We start from the raw sequence: 17,579 nt of genomic DNA, 5'->3' as shown, positions 1-17,579 counted from the left end.
TACATCACATTCACAGCTGTCTGTAGGTCCATTTAAAAAAAGGTTAAGCACAAAATGGTGTGAATGAATTGGTCATGGTACTTAGGCTCTTGAATAAGTGTAGAGGAGTCTTGCATAATGTGAATGTGCTTCTAAAGCAATATAAGTTGAACTCCAGTCTTAGCTTTTGCCCACAGTATTAGATGACAAGTTTGTATTTTATTTGATCTGAGCCCACATTGTAATATAAACAGCCAATTCCAACTTGTTATATTGTGGAATTTGGTTATTCAGCAATATGTACTGAATGTCAGCAAGCAGGGAAATTAATTAGGCGTACACATATATGACCTGAGCACTAACACAAGCATTCAGTACTAGGGCCTTTGCTTTTTCTAATCTATATTAATGATCTGGACTCTGGGATAGTTAGCAAACTTGTCAAATTTACAGATGATACTAAAATAGGTGGCTCAGCAGATACAATCTTGGCAGCACAGGCTATTCAGAGGGACTTAGATAATATTCAGTTGTGGGCTGACACCTGGCAAATGAAATTAAATGTGGACAAGTGCAAGGTAATACATGCAGGTAACAAAAATATCCACTATAATTACACTATGGGAGGTACAGATCTAGATGAAGTAATGCATGAGAAAGACCTAGGAGTCTATGTGGACTCCTCACTTTCTCCATCCAAACAATGTGTGGAAGCAATAAAAAAGTCAAACAGAATGCTAGGGTATATTGTCAAAAGTGTAGAATTTAAAACAAGGGCAGTGATGTTAAGATTGTACAATGCGCTAGTTAGACCTCATCTGGATACTGTGTACAGTTCTGGGCACCACACCTCAAGAAGGATATCGCTGCTTTAGAGGCAGTTCAGAGAAGAGCAACCAGACTTATTCCAGGTCTGAAGGGAAAGTCCTACTCGGAGAGACTGAGGGAACTGAACCTTTTCACCCTGGAACAGAGGAGACTACATGGGGACTTGATCCAAGTCTTCAAAATCATGAAAGGCATCGACCACATCAAACCAGAGGAGCTTTTCCAGATCAGCAGGGACACACGCACCCGGGGACACAAATGGAAATTGGGCTTCAAGGCATTCAAAACAGAAAACAGGAGACACTTCTTTACACAGAGAGTCGTCACAATCTGGAATAAACTACCCAGCGATGTGGTAGAAGCTGAAAGTTTGGGAACATTTAAAAATAGTCTGGATAGGATCCTTCGATCACTTAGATATTAATAAACACCAAACGAGCACAATGGGTCGAATGGCCCCCTCTCGTTTGTAAACTTTCTTATGTTCTTATGTTCTTATTCTGTAGTGCTTCCCCCTGATGAGAAGATGTTAATTGTTCTCTAATGTGTCATTGTAGAATGCAAATCGACAATACATCAACACTGTGCCCAGATTTAAGTAAATATTGTTGACACTTTGACAGTTACTCATGTTGAGACAACATTTGAGAATACATGCAAGAGGCAAATGTTACTAGAAATTATTTGATGAAAACCTTATTGTTTATTCATAGATACTGTGATGATCAAAATGATATAGTCACCTGAAACTAAAATCTGAAAAATGTGAACTGACTGTTGATTTGGGAGAAAACCTAATCTCAAATAAAAATGCAACAGAGATGTTTATCAGAGAGGTATCAAATATATCATAGGATGTGACCTTGTGACCTCAATTTCACATCCAAAAATGGCAATAATCTGTTCACATTTCCTTCAACTTCAATACAAAATTCAATTACATTTATAAATTGTAAAAATATTCCCTCCATAATGCAATAATAATAATGAAAAAAAAAACATCATATAAAATATTTTTGGGGACATTGAAAAGTATATAAAGATATTTAATTGATAGATTATCATCATGCTGAAAAAACAAATGCTAGGGCTCAAGTTGCAAATGCTTAAGGGGAATATCATTATTATAATGAAAGATGCACAGATTTATTATAATCTTGACTGCCACATAGTAACATAATTGATTTGAAATCCAAGTTTCAAACACATTCCTTTTAGAGAGGTGTCTGTGGGTTTTGGGGGCATTATGCTTTTAAATTAAACATTTTATTGATTTAATTTATAGATTTAACTTTGCAGACAGTACAGTTAAAAGTTTTATGAGGTGGTAGAGATAAAAAATCTATAGTGATTGTTTTGTCAACCAACTCTATCTGTAGAAACATGGTACGAATTCTTCTAAAAGCAAAACAAAAGAAAAGTGACAACTGGTAAGAATGACTTCTTCCTCCTTTTCTACTGGTGATACTGCCAAGAAACTCCTATCTTAAAATAATATACAAATAATTATTGCCCCTTTCTTACTATTCTTTGCATAATTTCATGCATCTATATATAAAGCACTTTTTAGATTGCATCTATGTAAGAAATATAAAACCAGAAAAAGTCCTTGGAGACATGGTTAAACTTGTAATGACAGACTGGTATCTGGTATCTTATTCTGGTAGGAAATTTATTTGGCAAAAGTCTCTCTCCTGCTCAATAATAACATTCATCATTTCATACACATCGTAATCATTTGATGGCCTATCTTATTTTGAATAATAAGTACTGCACACTGGTGAACTTTAGTAACTGTACATACAGTGGCACTCAAAAGTATTCACCCCCCTTGGACTTTTCCACATTTCATGAAATCAGAATGGATTTAATCAGGCATTGTTGCCACTGATCAACACAGAAAATGTCCATAATGTCAAAGTGAAAAATATAATCCGCAAATTTTTCTAAATGAATTACAAATACAAAACAGAAAATAACTGAATGCATAAGTAATCACCCCTTTTGCTATGACACACCTGATTGAGCTGTGGTGAAACCATTTGTCTTTAGAAGTCGCGTAATTAATTGAATGGAGTCCACCTCTATGCAATGAAGGTGTGTCATATGATTTCAGATTAAATACACCTGTCTCTGGGAGGTCCCACAGTTGATTAGTACAATTCCTAACAAAAACTACATCATGAAGACGAAGGCACATTCAAATCAAATCCGGAATATGGTTCTTTAAAAGCACCAATCAGGGTTAAGATATAAAAACATTTCCAAGGCATTGAATATCCCCTGCAGCACAGTAAAATTTATGGCACAACTGTGAATCTGCCTAGATCAGGCCATCCAGTTGAGAACTAGTCAGGGAGGCCACCAAGAGGCCTATGGCACGTCTAAAGGAGTTACAGTCTTCCACGGCTGAGCTGGGAAACACTGCGCATACTGCAACAAAAGCCTGGGTACTTCACAAAAGCGGCCTTTTTTGTTGAAAAAAACTCACATCAAATCTTGGCCAGAGTTTGCCAAGTGGAGGAAGATTCTATAGTCTGATGAAACCGAAATAGAGCTTTTTGGCCTCACCGCTAAGCTCTAAATTTGGCGCAAGCCTAACACCACACCTAATCCTGAGAACACCATCCCTATTGTGAAGCATGGTGGTGGCAGCATCATGCTATGGGGATACTTCTCTGGTTCAGGACTTGGAAACCTTGGAAAGTTAGAGGGCAAAATGGATGCAGCAAAGTACAGCGAAATCCTGGAAAACCTGCTGAAGTCTGCAAGAGACCTGGGACTTCATCTTCCAGCAGGACAATGACCCCAAACACACAGCCAAAGCCACACTGTAGTGGCTTAAAAACAAAAAGGTCAAAGTCCTGGAGTGGCCCAGTCAAAGCCCGGACCTCTATCCAATTGAGAATATGTGGAAAGAGCTGAACATTACTGTTCACCAAAGGTCCCTATTCAACTTGATGGAGCTTGAGCAATTTTGAAAAGAAGAATGGGCAAAAAATGTTGTGTCCAGATGTGCAAAGCTGGTAGAGCCTTATCCACATAGACTCATGGCTGTAATTGCTGACAAAGGTTGACTGAAGGGGGTAATTACTTATGCATTCAATCATTTTCTGTTTTGTATTTGTAATTAATTTAGAACAATTTGCAGATTGTATTTTTCACTTTGACATTTTGGACATTTTCTGTGTTGATAAGTGGCAAAAACTGATTAAATCCATTCTGATTTCATGTTGGAACACAATGAAATGTGGAAACGTCCAAGGGGGGGTGAATACTTTTGAGAGCCACTGTATATAACAGCAACAGGAAAAACAATTATAAAATGGCTAGGTTTAAATACAGACTATAACCTTATTTGTATATTTAAACAAAACAGAATAGTTTACTTTTATGCCAAAGTTGTATTTACATAAATTATGCATTTTAAGTAATTGTAGACTGGGGAACTATACATCAAAGTTTAACTTATATTAGCTTTTGGATATTTTATTTTGCTTACCAAAAAAAAGAAAGAAAGATCTTTGCTGAATCCCATGTTAAATTATGTTTATATACTTGGCCTTTGGTTAAGTGTAGCTGAAGTACAGCTGCACAAGTTGATCCAGAATTCATTTTATTAATGTATTGTTATTTTACTGTTTCTCAACATCTGCTGCTGCAAAAAAGTAAAGCACATTTAAATTCAAATGTTTGAAAAAATAAATTAATCAATAAACCAAAAAATGTAAGACTTGCCAATCTCAGTGCATGAATACTCCTTGGGTGACATCACACTAAGGGAGAAGAGTACTGCATTTTAGCCCCACCCCCTCTAAAGCAACTGTTTCCATCATTGTATTTGACCTTTGACCTTAATAGCTATGCTAACTTACTATGGAGTCCTGTATTAATATTTCATGACAGTATCAGAGGTAAAAGGCTGATATATTTCCATTTTAAAAGGACAATAACATTTTGCATAAGCCAAATGTTATGTATAGTTTTCTTATTTTAGTAGGGTTTCAGTACAATTTTCAAATTTACAAGGATTGTGTAAAAGTTTTAAGAATATTCCCTGAAGTGCTTTATAATGTTTAAATAATGAAGCTATTAATACATATTGCACTCAGTTGTCTAGCAATGTTGCTGTTTATTAACCACTGAACATTTCAGCCAAGTGTAGTTATGAAGTGGTAGCTAAATTATATGATTAGATGACATCTCAGAAAAGTATGGTGTCTTACCTGACAACGTTTCAGCTTTTGGCTATGGCCCGATACTCTCTTGTTTTTTTCAGTTAAATCTACCTTATTTACAGCAGTTTAGGATACATAATCCAGTTCAATCAATCATTAACCTTTGTAACAACATTTCTTTTTGACAAATAGTAAGAATAGTAAGAACTAATGTATGAATAAGTGCTCAAAAAATGTGGTTTGACTATGGCATTAACATTTAACACAATATTATCTTGTCTATAAAATATAAATATAACATTTTTATTAACAGAAAATGTATACAAAATATAAAAGTCTTAAAGTGTTATTTGTATAGTTCATAATACTTTATAGTGGGGGGTTGGCAAAATCACAAGAGAATCAAAAAATAAATCCACAGTATTTAATTCTTGAAATGTTGCCAGGTATGTGTTATGTAATGGATTGGGACTGCCCTTTGAAAAAGCCTGTGATCACAGTGTGTTATTTTATTTAACTAAAACTGTAGAATATTGTTGATTTTCATGTTAAGTAGCCCCACTTTTGTCACATTTCTGTAAAATCTGAGATTTATAGTGACTTGAAAGTGCTGCACTCCAACATAATTCACCTACTGACCTTCTGTTTCAGTTGCAGAACTGTCATCTTTATCTGATGAAAGTCCTCACATGTAGCTGAACACGTCCCAGCTTTCATCACATTATCAGACTTTTGAAAGTGACTAGCTGTGAAATCACAAAAATGCAGATAATTAACTTACGAAATGTATCATTATTTATCATTCAATGCTTCCCCATTGTTTATACTATATATATAAATCAAAGTCAGCCAATAAAACACATACATAATATAAATTAATACATACATGAATATATAAATAAAAATACATAATACTTGCCACTACTTTGCATTAATAATGCTAGTTTTTATAAATTGAATTATACAGACAATTGTATTGGAATGAGGCCATATTGTTAATAAAAATCAGTACAAAGAAAAAATTGTTATGACAGATAAATTATACTAATAATAGTAATACTCATATATCATCTATATATATATATGTGCACACAGCAATATAAAGTTTATATGTGGATTTGATTAGCTTGTGTGATTTTGCTTCTACTAGGCCTACCTAAATAGTGGCTCTCTGCTTGACATTTCTTTTCCCCATCTACCGAAAGCAAACATTTAGCACTTGGTGTAGAGTTTATGATTTTTGGGTGTGTTTAAAATGTAATCTTATTTCTATAACATTTGTTTGAATTATTATGAAGGTTATAAACATATAGACATATGAACATACTACAGATTTATTACATTAAGTGAATATCTCAGATGTTGTGGAAGCACAAAAGAAACAATATTACCAAAAAGAAGAATAGGACAAAACTTGCAAACTTGATTTATTTGAAAATGTTCATAATAAAGAACGGAAGATACTGTGGCTTTCTAGGACCAGGGTTGGCCAGCCCTGCTTTATCAACTGCAAAAATATGCTGAATTGAGTTGCCAAAGGTATTCTCCCACTCACCACTTGACTTGGATAAGTGAGGTGCAAGAAAGAGATAGAACTATCTGAGTTATATGTGTACAAGTAGTAAATAAAATCAACACATCAACCATCAACATTACCAGAAGTGACCAGAATTTAGATTTGATCTAAAATGTATAAATGTCAATTTTCGGATATCCATGGTTCTAATGTTTTACTTATTTGATTAGTCACATGAGTTTTATCACATGATTCTCAATTCATACAGCTGAATGTTTTATGTGGATCATTAGGCTGATGGAAAGAAACGATAATAAACAAGAAACAGCCCACAGATCTTTTGAAAATGTTATTTTACTACTTCATGAGACCAAGCTTGCACACTGTTGAGAAGAGATTATGATTAATTCAGCAAAACTTAAATTAGCTGATATCTGGGCCCTGCTATTTTCATGGGACACAGGGTATTTTTAAACATAGAGAGAAGTATATGACTTGTCAAATAGAGGTGAGGTGTTTTAGATATTAGGATTACAAAGGAAAATAGTCTAATTATTGTATTGTGTGAATGTCATAGATTTGTCAAGGTTTTTTAACCAACAACAATTCTGTAGTGAAAGTTACATAGTCAGTGAGAAGGTACTGGAAAAAAATGATACTATTAAAGCAAATAACTGCTCCAAGTTCAATTGCTTCAACTGGAACAAAAACCAGATGATTCTGAGGTTCAGGGTCGCAGATCTCTGTCTTAATAAATACAATTCCTGTTAACTCGATGTAAAAGAACAAGTACTGGATGATGGAAAGCTGGATAACATTTGTAACATGAGAAACATGCAGGCATCAAACATTGAAGATTTTGCCAACCCATTATATCCAAGAGCCTGTGACAGACAACAATATTTTATACAGCAATATTTAAGCCACTGGATCATAGTAACATTTAACAGTGTGTCTTTTATATTTTAACTATTGTATTTTTTTCTGATTGCTTTTCCTGCACTTTGTAATGTTTTAGAAAATATTCCTTGTGAAAACTGTATGTTGCACTGGGTAAGGGCATCTGCTAAGTATTAAATAATAACAATGATAATAATAATAATAATAATAATAATAATAATAATAATAATAATAATAATAATAATAATAATAGTGTTTCACCATGAGAATCAAACTAATGGGAAATGTTACATTTATAGAAGTAGTTGTTTGGCTTCATGTGAAAGGAAAAACAAAGGAATGGTCTATTTGTGGTATTTACAATTGCAGGAGTCGAGTCTGCATCCAAAGAAAACTGTTGAACAAAGAAATCATAAAAGCAATACATCACAGAACAACATTTTTGGATTAGAGAAGTTGGCACCAGGTATAGAATATTATGCCTAATTGAAGGCATGAAAGCAGAAAACACATGTTCACAAAAGTCTTACCCCTTTCCCCTTTTGTACAGGATTTCCCATCCTCCTCTATAAAGTACCCTCTCTCACATTCACATCTGTAGCTCCCTGGAGTGTTGATACAGATCTGAGAGCAAACTGTCTCATTTTTATTGGCACATTCATCAATGTCTGCAAAAAGGAAATGGATTAAATTGGGTTTAGAGAATGTCATATGTAATAGGTTTTCATGAAGGACTTAAGTGTTGGGGAATGAAGGATAAAGGCGGACATGTGAAGGATCTGAGAAGTCTATCTATTTGGAACTCTCTGTAACACCCCCACCAAGTCTATTTGTCATAGTTGGGCTTTAAAACACTTGCTGTCGAACAGATTAAAATACACAAACTTTTGAATTCTTATATACATAATTCATTTCAGTTATAATTCTGTTAGTAAGTGAAACCAATGTTAAATCCAAGAAAAACAAATACACACACAGGCACACAAAACAATCTAATGTATGAAAACTAATCTCTGTAGCCTGCTAATTTAGCCATAATGTAAGGTTTGGACTGCAAAACAAATTCAGTAGAAGTTCACCTGTTTTTCAAATTATGTTCCAGATTTTATATTTGTCATGGTCTTGGAGACTGTTTGTGGTAGCTTTATTATGTTGAATTCTGAATTTAGTAAGGCAAGATAGATTTAGGCAAGATGACAGCAACAGCAGACAAAGAACAAGGAGCTCCATGAAGTTGGCCCGCCCACTTACAGCACAAATTCCATACCTTCTGTTTGTGCTACGTTTGTGCTGGTTTGTGCCGTTGAAATAAACGTTTGTGCTGCTTTGGTTTTGAAGATATTAACATTTATTTATTTTCGGCGAGTGACATCACTCAGCCCCCCCACAACAACAGAATCAAACCAAACATATATATTTCCTTTGTGCTACGTTTGTGCCGTTTAAACTAATGTTTCAGCTATTCTAATATTAAATATTAAATTATAATTACATTATTTTTGCTAAAACTCATATATGAATAACAAACACAGTGGGCTACAGTCCTAGTACTAACAGGATCAAAAAACAGGATCAAAAAACAGGATCAGATCTGGGCTCACTAGATCCAGATCATGAAAAAGCTTTGTACGAAGCAGATGTTAAATGTTAATATCTTCAAATCCAAAGCGGCACACATGTTTATTTCAACGGCACAAACCGGCACAATTGTAACAGAAATTAAAGATATGGAATTTATTGTTTGTGCTGTAAGTGTGCAAGGGGGGGGGGGGGGGGGGCAACTTCACGGAGCTGGTGCAAGGTATTGCATTTTGGACTGTGACAAAAAAAAAAAAAATACAATATGGCTGTGTTTGTTTAATTGTGTTTTTTTGTGCCAAGAAGCTGCTTAGCTGCACAAAAAGGGTCACCTTAAAAGTAAAGGTAGCGCTCAAAGAGAAGCCAAGTTTTGTTTTGAGTTGGGTGTTGTTTTCACTCACCTTGGGACACTGTACATAATAAACCTGAATTCCACCACAAATCACTGCCTCAACCCAAGATCTCACTTATTTCGAAGAGGCTAGATGCTGTGCCAGCCTCCCCTGTTGTCACACAGGTTAATCAGAGGTCTTAGTTTTGGACTGTAGTTGATACATCAATCCTAATGTGTATGTGTAACCCACTGTTATCCTAACCCCTATAAGCTCATCCCTCTGCCTCTGCCTCTCCGCTCCCACACTCATTGTGGTGCCCTCTGGAACTCTCACCCTGCTCACCTCTCGCATTTACTGAAAACTGGATCTCATGAGATAACTGTGCTGTCTCTGCTGCCCACACCCTATGTCCTGCTACATACACCTTGTCTCCTCCCTGCCTTCTCTGTCTACTAGTAGTATTGTTCCAACCCCACCCACTCTCCTGGTATTCTTCCTCTCCTTCACTCCTTTATCTTCTTTTTCTCCATCCCCCAACACACAAAGCTGGCCGTCAACTGGTCCTCACCTTCTTTAGGGCCTACTGCCCCTGCACCACCTTTGTCACTCTGTGTCGACATCTTTAACCAATATTTCACCTCCTTCTTGCTGTCTCTTCAATCTCTCCCTACTCGGCCTACTCCCACTGTCACCCTCCACCACAACCGCTGTTCTTTCCCCTGCTTCCTCTGCTCTCACTCAACTCCCTCCTTTCAGCTACTTTTCACAACTCTCTTTTAACCCTGCTAACAGGTTAACTCTCCTCTATTCTCAACTCCCTCCATACCCTCACCTCTCACCCTGCCCTCCCCTCCTTAAACTTGACTCTCCTTTTTTTGCCTGCTTAGCTGGATTCCTGAAACTGAATAGAAGAGAACCGAACTACATGCAGCCGCTTGACCTTACCCCATATCTTTTCTGTCACAGTTCTGCCACTCCCAGAGAAAAACAAAAACAATGGTTGTACCAAGAATGTCTTCCACTTGAAGTTGTGGCTGTTTTTTGTTTAAGTAAACTATGGCTATTTCGCACAAGTAGGTAGAAGCCAAAGGAATTTGGATATTCAATGTGTTTTTCTGATAATTCTGGATATGTCCCAGTGACTGACAGACAAAATTCAGTATACACTGTTGAGTGATGGGTCATTTAATGAGTCAGAGAGGGAGTCTCCTGCCTATGATGACAGATTGCTGGCAGAGGTGGTTGCAAACAGTTGTTGAATCCAGTCATGCTGGTGAAGATTCAGTTCCTGGATATATTCCTGGAAGTGGCTATGGAGCTGTTTGAGCTGACGAGTGATAATTATTTCATGATTTCAAGTTCAAGCTCATTATCCTCCAAAACCTTGTCCAGCACAGGGAACACTTCCACATTACTGCCTTCTGCTCGTCCTGTCCAGCGCTCCAGTTTCATCAAGACGCCATTGCTTTTATCAGGTAATGGCAGAATGTTAGTGGACCTTGAAGTTAAATATTCAGCACATTCAATTTCTCAAAGATGTCTGTTAAGTAGGCCAAATTTAAAAGCCATTTCAAATCAGACAGGTGCTTTAAATAGGGTGATCCGGTATCAAGAAGGAATCAATAATGTATCTTTCAGTTCAAACAAATGCTGCAGGATTATTCCTCAAGACAGCCATCTAACATCTGTATGGGGGAGTAACAGTTTGTTTTCTGATCCCATTTCTTTGCATAAGATTGAAATCAACCTTAAATTCATGGGATGAACCTTAACACATTTATTCTGTTCAGCTCTGTTCCTTGGTAGCCAGCTCTTCCCAGTGTATGAAACAGTGTGTGAAAATAACCTGGGGTGCCTTAATCCCCCCATCATAGCACCAGACCCATCTGTACACCAACACAGTATTCCCACTGCAGCCCTTGGTAATTTGAGCAAAATTGCAAAAGATGTTTGGCTGCACGTGTACATATAATCAGTAAGCATGTAGCAGTTACTCTGGTAACACACTCTGTGTGTACCATAGTAGCTACAAATAATAGGTCAAATATACAATACCATCTAGAGGCTAAGGCAACCAAAGTATTATTATTTAAAAACATTTATGCAGTACATCTTTTTACTGACGTTTCTCAATGGCCCCCCACCCTAGATACATTCCCCCCATTTTGAGAACCACTGGCCTAGACTACTGCAACTTCTTCATTGCATATCTTCTGGCATTGGCCAACACACACCAGCTCATTCAGAACTCTACTGCTCACCTGGTGTTCTCCTTACCCTAATTTGGTCATGCTACTCCACTGCTCTTCTCTCTCCACTGGCTTCCAATCACGCATGGTTCACATGCAGTTCAAGATTGATCTTGCTTACTTAGCTTGTGTTGTCAAAGTCCCTTTCTTGGCCCCATTAGACTTACAGCTGTCTCTAACAGACTGCACCCAGGTACCAAACCAAACTCTAATATCTCCCTACGTACCCTCCAGACCACTCCAGTCTCTGTGAACTAGAACACACTGTACCCCCCCACAAATAAAATAATGATTGACTAACAAATTAACCAGAACATCAACACGCCTGAAACATAGAGCAGGGTATAAAATAGAACACAGCCTTGTTTGATTCAATTACAAATGGGGAAAAGGCTTGAGAAATTTCCATCCATACATTTTGAAAGCCTTCTTCAGCTTTTTCTTTTCTATACTGATCAAAACATTTATGAAATGTATTAAAGATCTTTGTTAATAATTCCCAGAGCAGTGTCTGGAACCTTGCTGACCTGCAAAGCTACATATTGGGCACAAGAATTTTGGATAATCATGGCACAGATCTTGGCTGATAGCAAACAGCAGCAGCACATTCTCCAGCTGTGTATATCAATACAAATAGCACAGAAAAACATAACTGATGAAATAGAATGAGGCTAAGTTAGCTTTTGTGCTATTGAGAAGAAGCACACCTCACAAGTAAAATACATCTATCTGCCCCCTTGCTTTTTGCCACTGTAATCAGAGATATGTGATCAGCTTAGTTTGCCAATCCTTGCTAAAGTCCTACCAATTCAAAAGGTTTGCAGTCACAAACCTCAAACAGTTAATCAAGCTAATCCAATGCAGAAGATCTAAAGAATGATTATTAAGTTAACAAAACACCACTACTGGCTTATTATAAAATATCTAGTAATGAAGGACTTCGAAGGTCACAGATGCATTTTCACGGAAAGCTCACGTATTGCACAGAATAATATTGTGCTATTATTAAAAAAAAAAAAAAACTAAGTAATTAACATTGTTATTTTTTAACTACAAAATATCTGTGGAATCCATTGCTAAACAAAGGTCTTTCTTTCACTTTTATCCATTTATTTACATATTTATGCATGAAAAGAAATAACATCAGCTTTATACATTTTTTTTTTGGGAGGGGGTTTTAAATATCTAGTTAAGAGAAAAATAATCAATTACAGAATGGACATGATTGACAAATAAGGTTGAGGGATCATTTCTATTTATCCAATAGCTGATGAGATGATTACATAACAGTCTCTTTGATCTGCTTCAAAGGACACATTTAAATAAAAGCCTGACATTTTTGACAGACAACCAGGTTTTGAGGTCACCACAAGTTACCTGCAAACTTTGCAGACTAATAAGGCTATTTGTGGCATAGATGCAAATACAGTCAATTGCGTTGGGGGAAAAACACACACACACAATACACCACAGTCACTTTTGGCAAATATGCATAGAAAACTCAGTAAGTAAAGGAAGACTGATCACTTGTCCCTATGAAACCACTGCTTTGTAATTTCTCTCACCAAGGCAGTACGGCTTCTCCCTGTTTCTGTGTCGCTCCCTGTCATAGCGGTATCCAGCATAGCAGGTACAAAGCACCCTGCCGAAATGATCAGTGCACTGCTGTTCACATGGGGCTCCTGCACATACATCATAGTCTGAAACAGAATACAGAAGAAATACGATCTGAATGAAATATAAGACAAAAAATTTATGAAACACAAAACAAATATGGGGCTGGATTAAATCAAAACTTTGACCCACCCGCTAATAGCAAACTACAAACCTGTACATTATAGCGGTTAGATTTATTATTAGAAGAAAGTGTCATCATACTGAAAATGAAGCCGCAACTGAGTACAGTTCTGTAGTTTTCTATTAGCGGGTGGGTCAATGTTTTGATTTAATCTGGCCTATGATACACACAGTGGCCTCCAGATATATCCATACCCTTTATAAATTGTAACAACAACAAAAAATTACTTTTAGCTCATATAAATGAAAATATGTAAAAAATAATAATAACAGCAATACTGCACAGAGCAACATCATTTGTTTTACAAATAATGGCATAAGATATACCTGCAAATATCTTAAAATCCTGCAAAAAGGTCACTGATCTGAAGTTGGGTGATGGCTACAAAAAAAGTCACATGATGCTGAACCTACAAGTTTACACTATTGTCTCCATCATCAAGACGTTCAAGGCTACTTGCTTGGAAGAGGATGAAAGACAGTATCACGTGCTATGAGAAAAGTGCTTTGGGAGGCAAGCCCAATTGCAAGGAATACGGCTGCTGATCTCCAAGAGAGTCTGGTATCATCGCAGATCATCAGGATACATAGTAGAACATGCCAGCTACATGAATTTTGCAGGAAAGAAGCCTCTTGTCACAACTCAATACTAAAACAAGTCAAACTGCATCTCAGTGACACTTGGGGACTATGTTTTATGGTGATATATAACAAAAATGTAACTCCTGTAATGCCTGTTGCCAGCCCATGTTGCTTTGTGCAGTGTTAGTATTACAATTTTAGTTTAAAAATTAGTTAGTATTGTTAGTTAGTATTACAATTTTAAATATTGCATATATATTAGAGGAAAATCAAGGATTGTGCACTTGCATTTCTTCTGTTAAATCACCTTTGGTTGCAACTTAACGGTATGAATAAACACGGAGGCCAACATTTCTCTTAAAAGATACATTTCTAATCAATTAAATAACACTTCACAAATTCAATATCCATGAGAGGGTGTTAACCAGCTCAGCAGAACAAAGCTGTTTTTCACTGAACTCAAATGGAATAATTTCAATAGCGGTACTGGTTATAGTACAGGAGAAATCAAAAATAACGTAATTTTCCTCCTGAAGGCAAGATTATGTAAAATTGGAAACTACTAGGAAGAAAGCCTTCAGTATAACCACATAAAAAGAGAAACATTTGCACTTGCTATATCATTAGCTGGCAATGTGTAATACCTTCTGGAATGCATTGTCCAAGCACAAATTTAAAACCTTCACAGCATTGTTTCCTGCAAAGAAAAACAAAACATCTGTGAAAATTAGTGTATATCACTGCCTAGTAACCTGGCTAGCATTGTCTAAATATTATGAATTTACACTTACATATGGTATAGTTTATTAGAAAACTCAGTGCATTAGTATAAATAAATCTTTCAATCTGATATGCAGCCATACTCATAGTTATCAACTGCTTTTTTTATTTTCTGATTTAATGTAAATCCTATGTACTTTGTGTAGTCTAGACAAATGTATATGCCAGGTTTCCTTTCTTTTTCTGGCTTGCATGTGCTATACTTTGGATGCCCATCTGTATTTACCTCAGGTCACTGTGGGACGGCTATCAAAGATTATTTGACATTCTTCCATTCTCAAGATTTCTAACTTTGAAATTTCAATGTGTAATATTGCATGGTGGTTTATTGATCCCAAGATATTTCAAGATAAGCTTAATATTATATATATACACTCACCTAAAGGATTATTAGGAACACCATACTAATACTGTGTTTGACTCCCTTTCGCCTTCAGAACTGCCTTAATTCTACGTGGCATTGATTCAACAAGGTGCTGAAAGCATTCTTTAGAAATGTTGGCCCATATTGATAGGATAGCATCTTGCAGTTGATGGAGATTTGTGGGATGCACATCCAGGGCACGAAGCTCCCGTTCCACCACATCCCAAAGATGCTCTATTGGGTTGAGATCTGGTGACTGTGTGGGCCAGTTTAGTACAGTGAACTCATTGTCATGTTCAAGAAACCAATTTGAAATGATTCAACCTTTGTGACATGGTGCTATGTTATCCTGCTGGAAGTAGCCATCAGAGGATGGGTACATGGTGGTCATAAAGGGATGGACATGGTCAGAAACAATGCTCAGGTAGGCCGTGGCATTTAAACGATGCCCAATTGGCACTAAGGGGCCTAAAGTGTGCCAAGAAAACATCCCCCACACCATTACACCACCACCACCAGCCTGCACAGTGGTAACAAGGCATGATGGATCCATGTTCTCATTCTGTTTACGCCAAATTCTGACTCTACCATCTGAATGTCTCAACAGAAATCGAGACTCATCAGACCAGGCAACATTTTTCAAGTCTTCAACTGTCCAATTTTGGTGAGCTTGTGCAAATTGTAGCCTCTTTTTCCTATTTGTAGTGGAGATGAGTGGTACCCGGTGGGGTCTTCTGCTGTTGTAGCCCATCCGCCTCAAGGTTGTACGTGTTGTGGCTTCACAAATGCTTTGCTGCATACCTCGGTTGTAACGAGTGGTTATTTCAGTCAAAGTTGCTCTTCTATCAGCTTGAATCAGTCGGCCCATTCTCCTCTGACCTCTAGCATCAACAAGGCATTTTCGCCCACAGGACTGCCGCATACTGGATGTTTTTCCCTTTTCACACCATTCTTTGTAAACCCTAGAAATGGTTGTGCGTGAAAATCCCAGTAACTGAGCAGATTGTGAAATACTCAGACCGGCACGTCTGGCACCAACAACCATGCTACGCTCAAAATTGCTTAAATCACCTTTCTTTCCCATTCAGACATTCAGTTTGGAGTTCAGGAGATTGTCTTGACCAGGACCACATCCCTAAATGCATTGAAGCAACTGCCATGTGATTGGTTGGTTAGATAATTGCATTAATGAGAAATTGAACAGGTGTCCATAATAATCCTTTAGGTGAGTGTATATATATATATATATATATATATATATATATATATATGCAAGTATATAATGTTTAGCACTACCCCGTACAATGCCGATTCCTTATAATGCTGTTTCTGTAATGCCAGGGCGCCTTAGAGAAGGTGCATCCAGAAGCAGAACACGAAAGGGGAAGGTCAAGGCAAGCAGGAGGTCTAGGGCCGGCAAACTAGTGTAACAAGGGCATGTGAAACTCGAAGTCTAAGCACAGTCAGTAGGTCGGGATCAGGCGAACAGGCTATCAAAGGGAATCCAGGAATCAAATAATAAAGGGCGTAGCAATGGTCAAAATACCGAGGATCAGGAAACAAGAATAGAAGGCTTAAGAATGTAACTAAAGATAACAAGACTTAGCGAGGACTGACTGTAACAACGGGGTTTACGTACACAGGGAGAAAGAAGCAGAAGGGGAAGCAGGTGTGTAAGATAATTCAATCATTAGGCGCGTTAGTGGAGCATTACGGCGAAAGCTGGAGCAAGAGTGACATCTAGTGGTTAGGATGTCGGCAAGACAGTATCCCCCATCCCACCGGCGCCCCCTGGCGCCCTAGAAGCGCGGCGGCGGAATCTAACCCGGCGAGAGGAGCAGTAGGACGGGCTCGATGGAAGTCCTGGATAAGGGCAGGGTCCAATATATCAGAAGCAAAGGCCCACGATCGTTCTTTGGGGCCATAGCCCTCCCAGTCCACTAAATATTGGAGACAACCGTGGTGGCGAGGAGGAGACTGGAGGATAGACTGGACCGCATATGCAGGACCATCTGCTTGTTCGATAGGAGAAGGAGGTGCGACAGAATCGGCAGCTGGACTGGCGAAATGAGAAGGATCTGTATACACGGGCTTTAGAAGGGAAACGTGAAAGGAAGGAGAGATTCTAAAGTGCGCCGGAAATTGAAGACAATAGGTGACTGGGTTAATCTGGCGAAGGATCTTATAGGGACCGATGAAACGGGGGCTTTATTTCTTTGAGGGTAGTCAGAGATGGATATTTTTGGTTGACAGCCACACCTCTTGCACACCTCTCCGTGAAGTCGGGCACCAACGGTGAACAGCGCCTTGAAGCCGAACATGGGCTGCTTGCCAGACTGCCTCGCTTCTGCGGCACCAGTCGTCTACAGCCGGAACTTCTCCAGACCAGGGAAACAAAGGGAGGCTGGTACCCCAACATGCATTGGAATGGGGTGAGTCCTGTGGATGAGCTGACAAGAGAATTCTGTGCATACTCTCCCCATGGGAGATAAC

The 17,579-nt window shown here is 37.8% G+C and overlaps 1 protein-coding gene across 2 annotated transcripts in view; it reads right to left on the bottom strand.

Annotated features, from left to right (window-relative positions):
- The window catches only part of ccbe1 (collagen and calcium binding EGF domains 1), a 72,071-nt gene that overhangs the window by 7,571 nt on the left and 46,921 nt on the right, over positions 1 to 17,579 (bottom strand). For both annotated transcript variants that reach the window (XM_066710780.1, XM_066710779.1), the window contains exons 3-6: positions 14,587 to 14,639; positions 13,129 to 13,263; positions 7,932 to 8,069; positions 5,625 to 5,731 (exon numbers count right to left, since the gene is read on the bottom strand). In XM_066710780.1, coding sequence (XP_066566877.1) covers positions 5,625 to 5,731; positions 7,932 to 8,069; positions 13,129 to 13,263; positions 14,587 to 14,639 — 433 coding nt within the window. The remainder of the gene's footprint in view (positions 1 to 5,624; positions 5,732 to 7,931; positions 8,070 to 13,128; positions 13,264 to 14,586; positions 14,640 to 17,579) is intronic.

The sequence above is a fragment of the Amia ocellicauda genome, chromosome 8 (genome assembly GCF_036373705.1).
Source record: "Amia ocellicauda isolate fAmiCal2 chromosome 8, fAmiCal2.hap1, whole genome shotgun sequence".
NCBI classification, from domain to species: Eukaryota; Metazoa; Chordata; class Actinopteri; order Amiiformes; family Amiidae; genus Amia; species Amia ocellicauda.
This window is presented reverse-complemented; position numbering and strand designations above follow the sequence as displayed.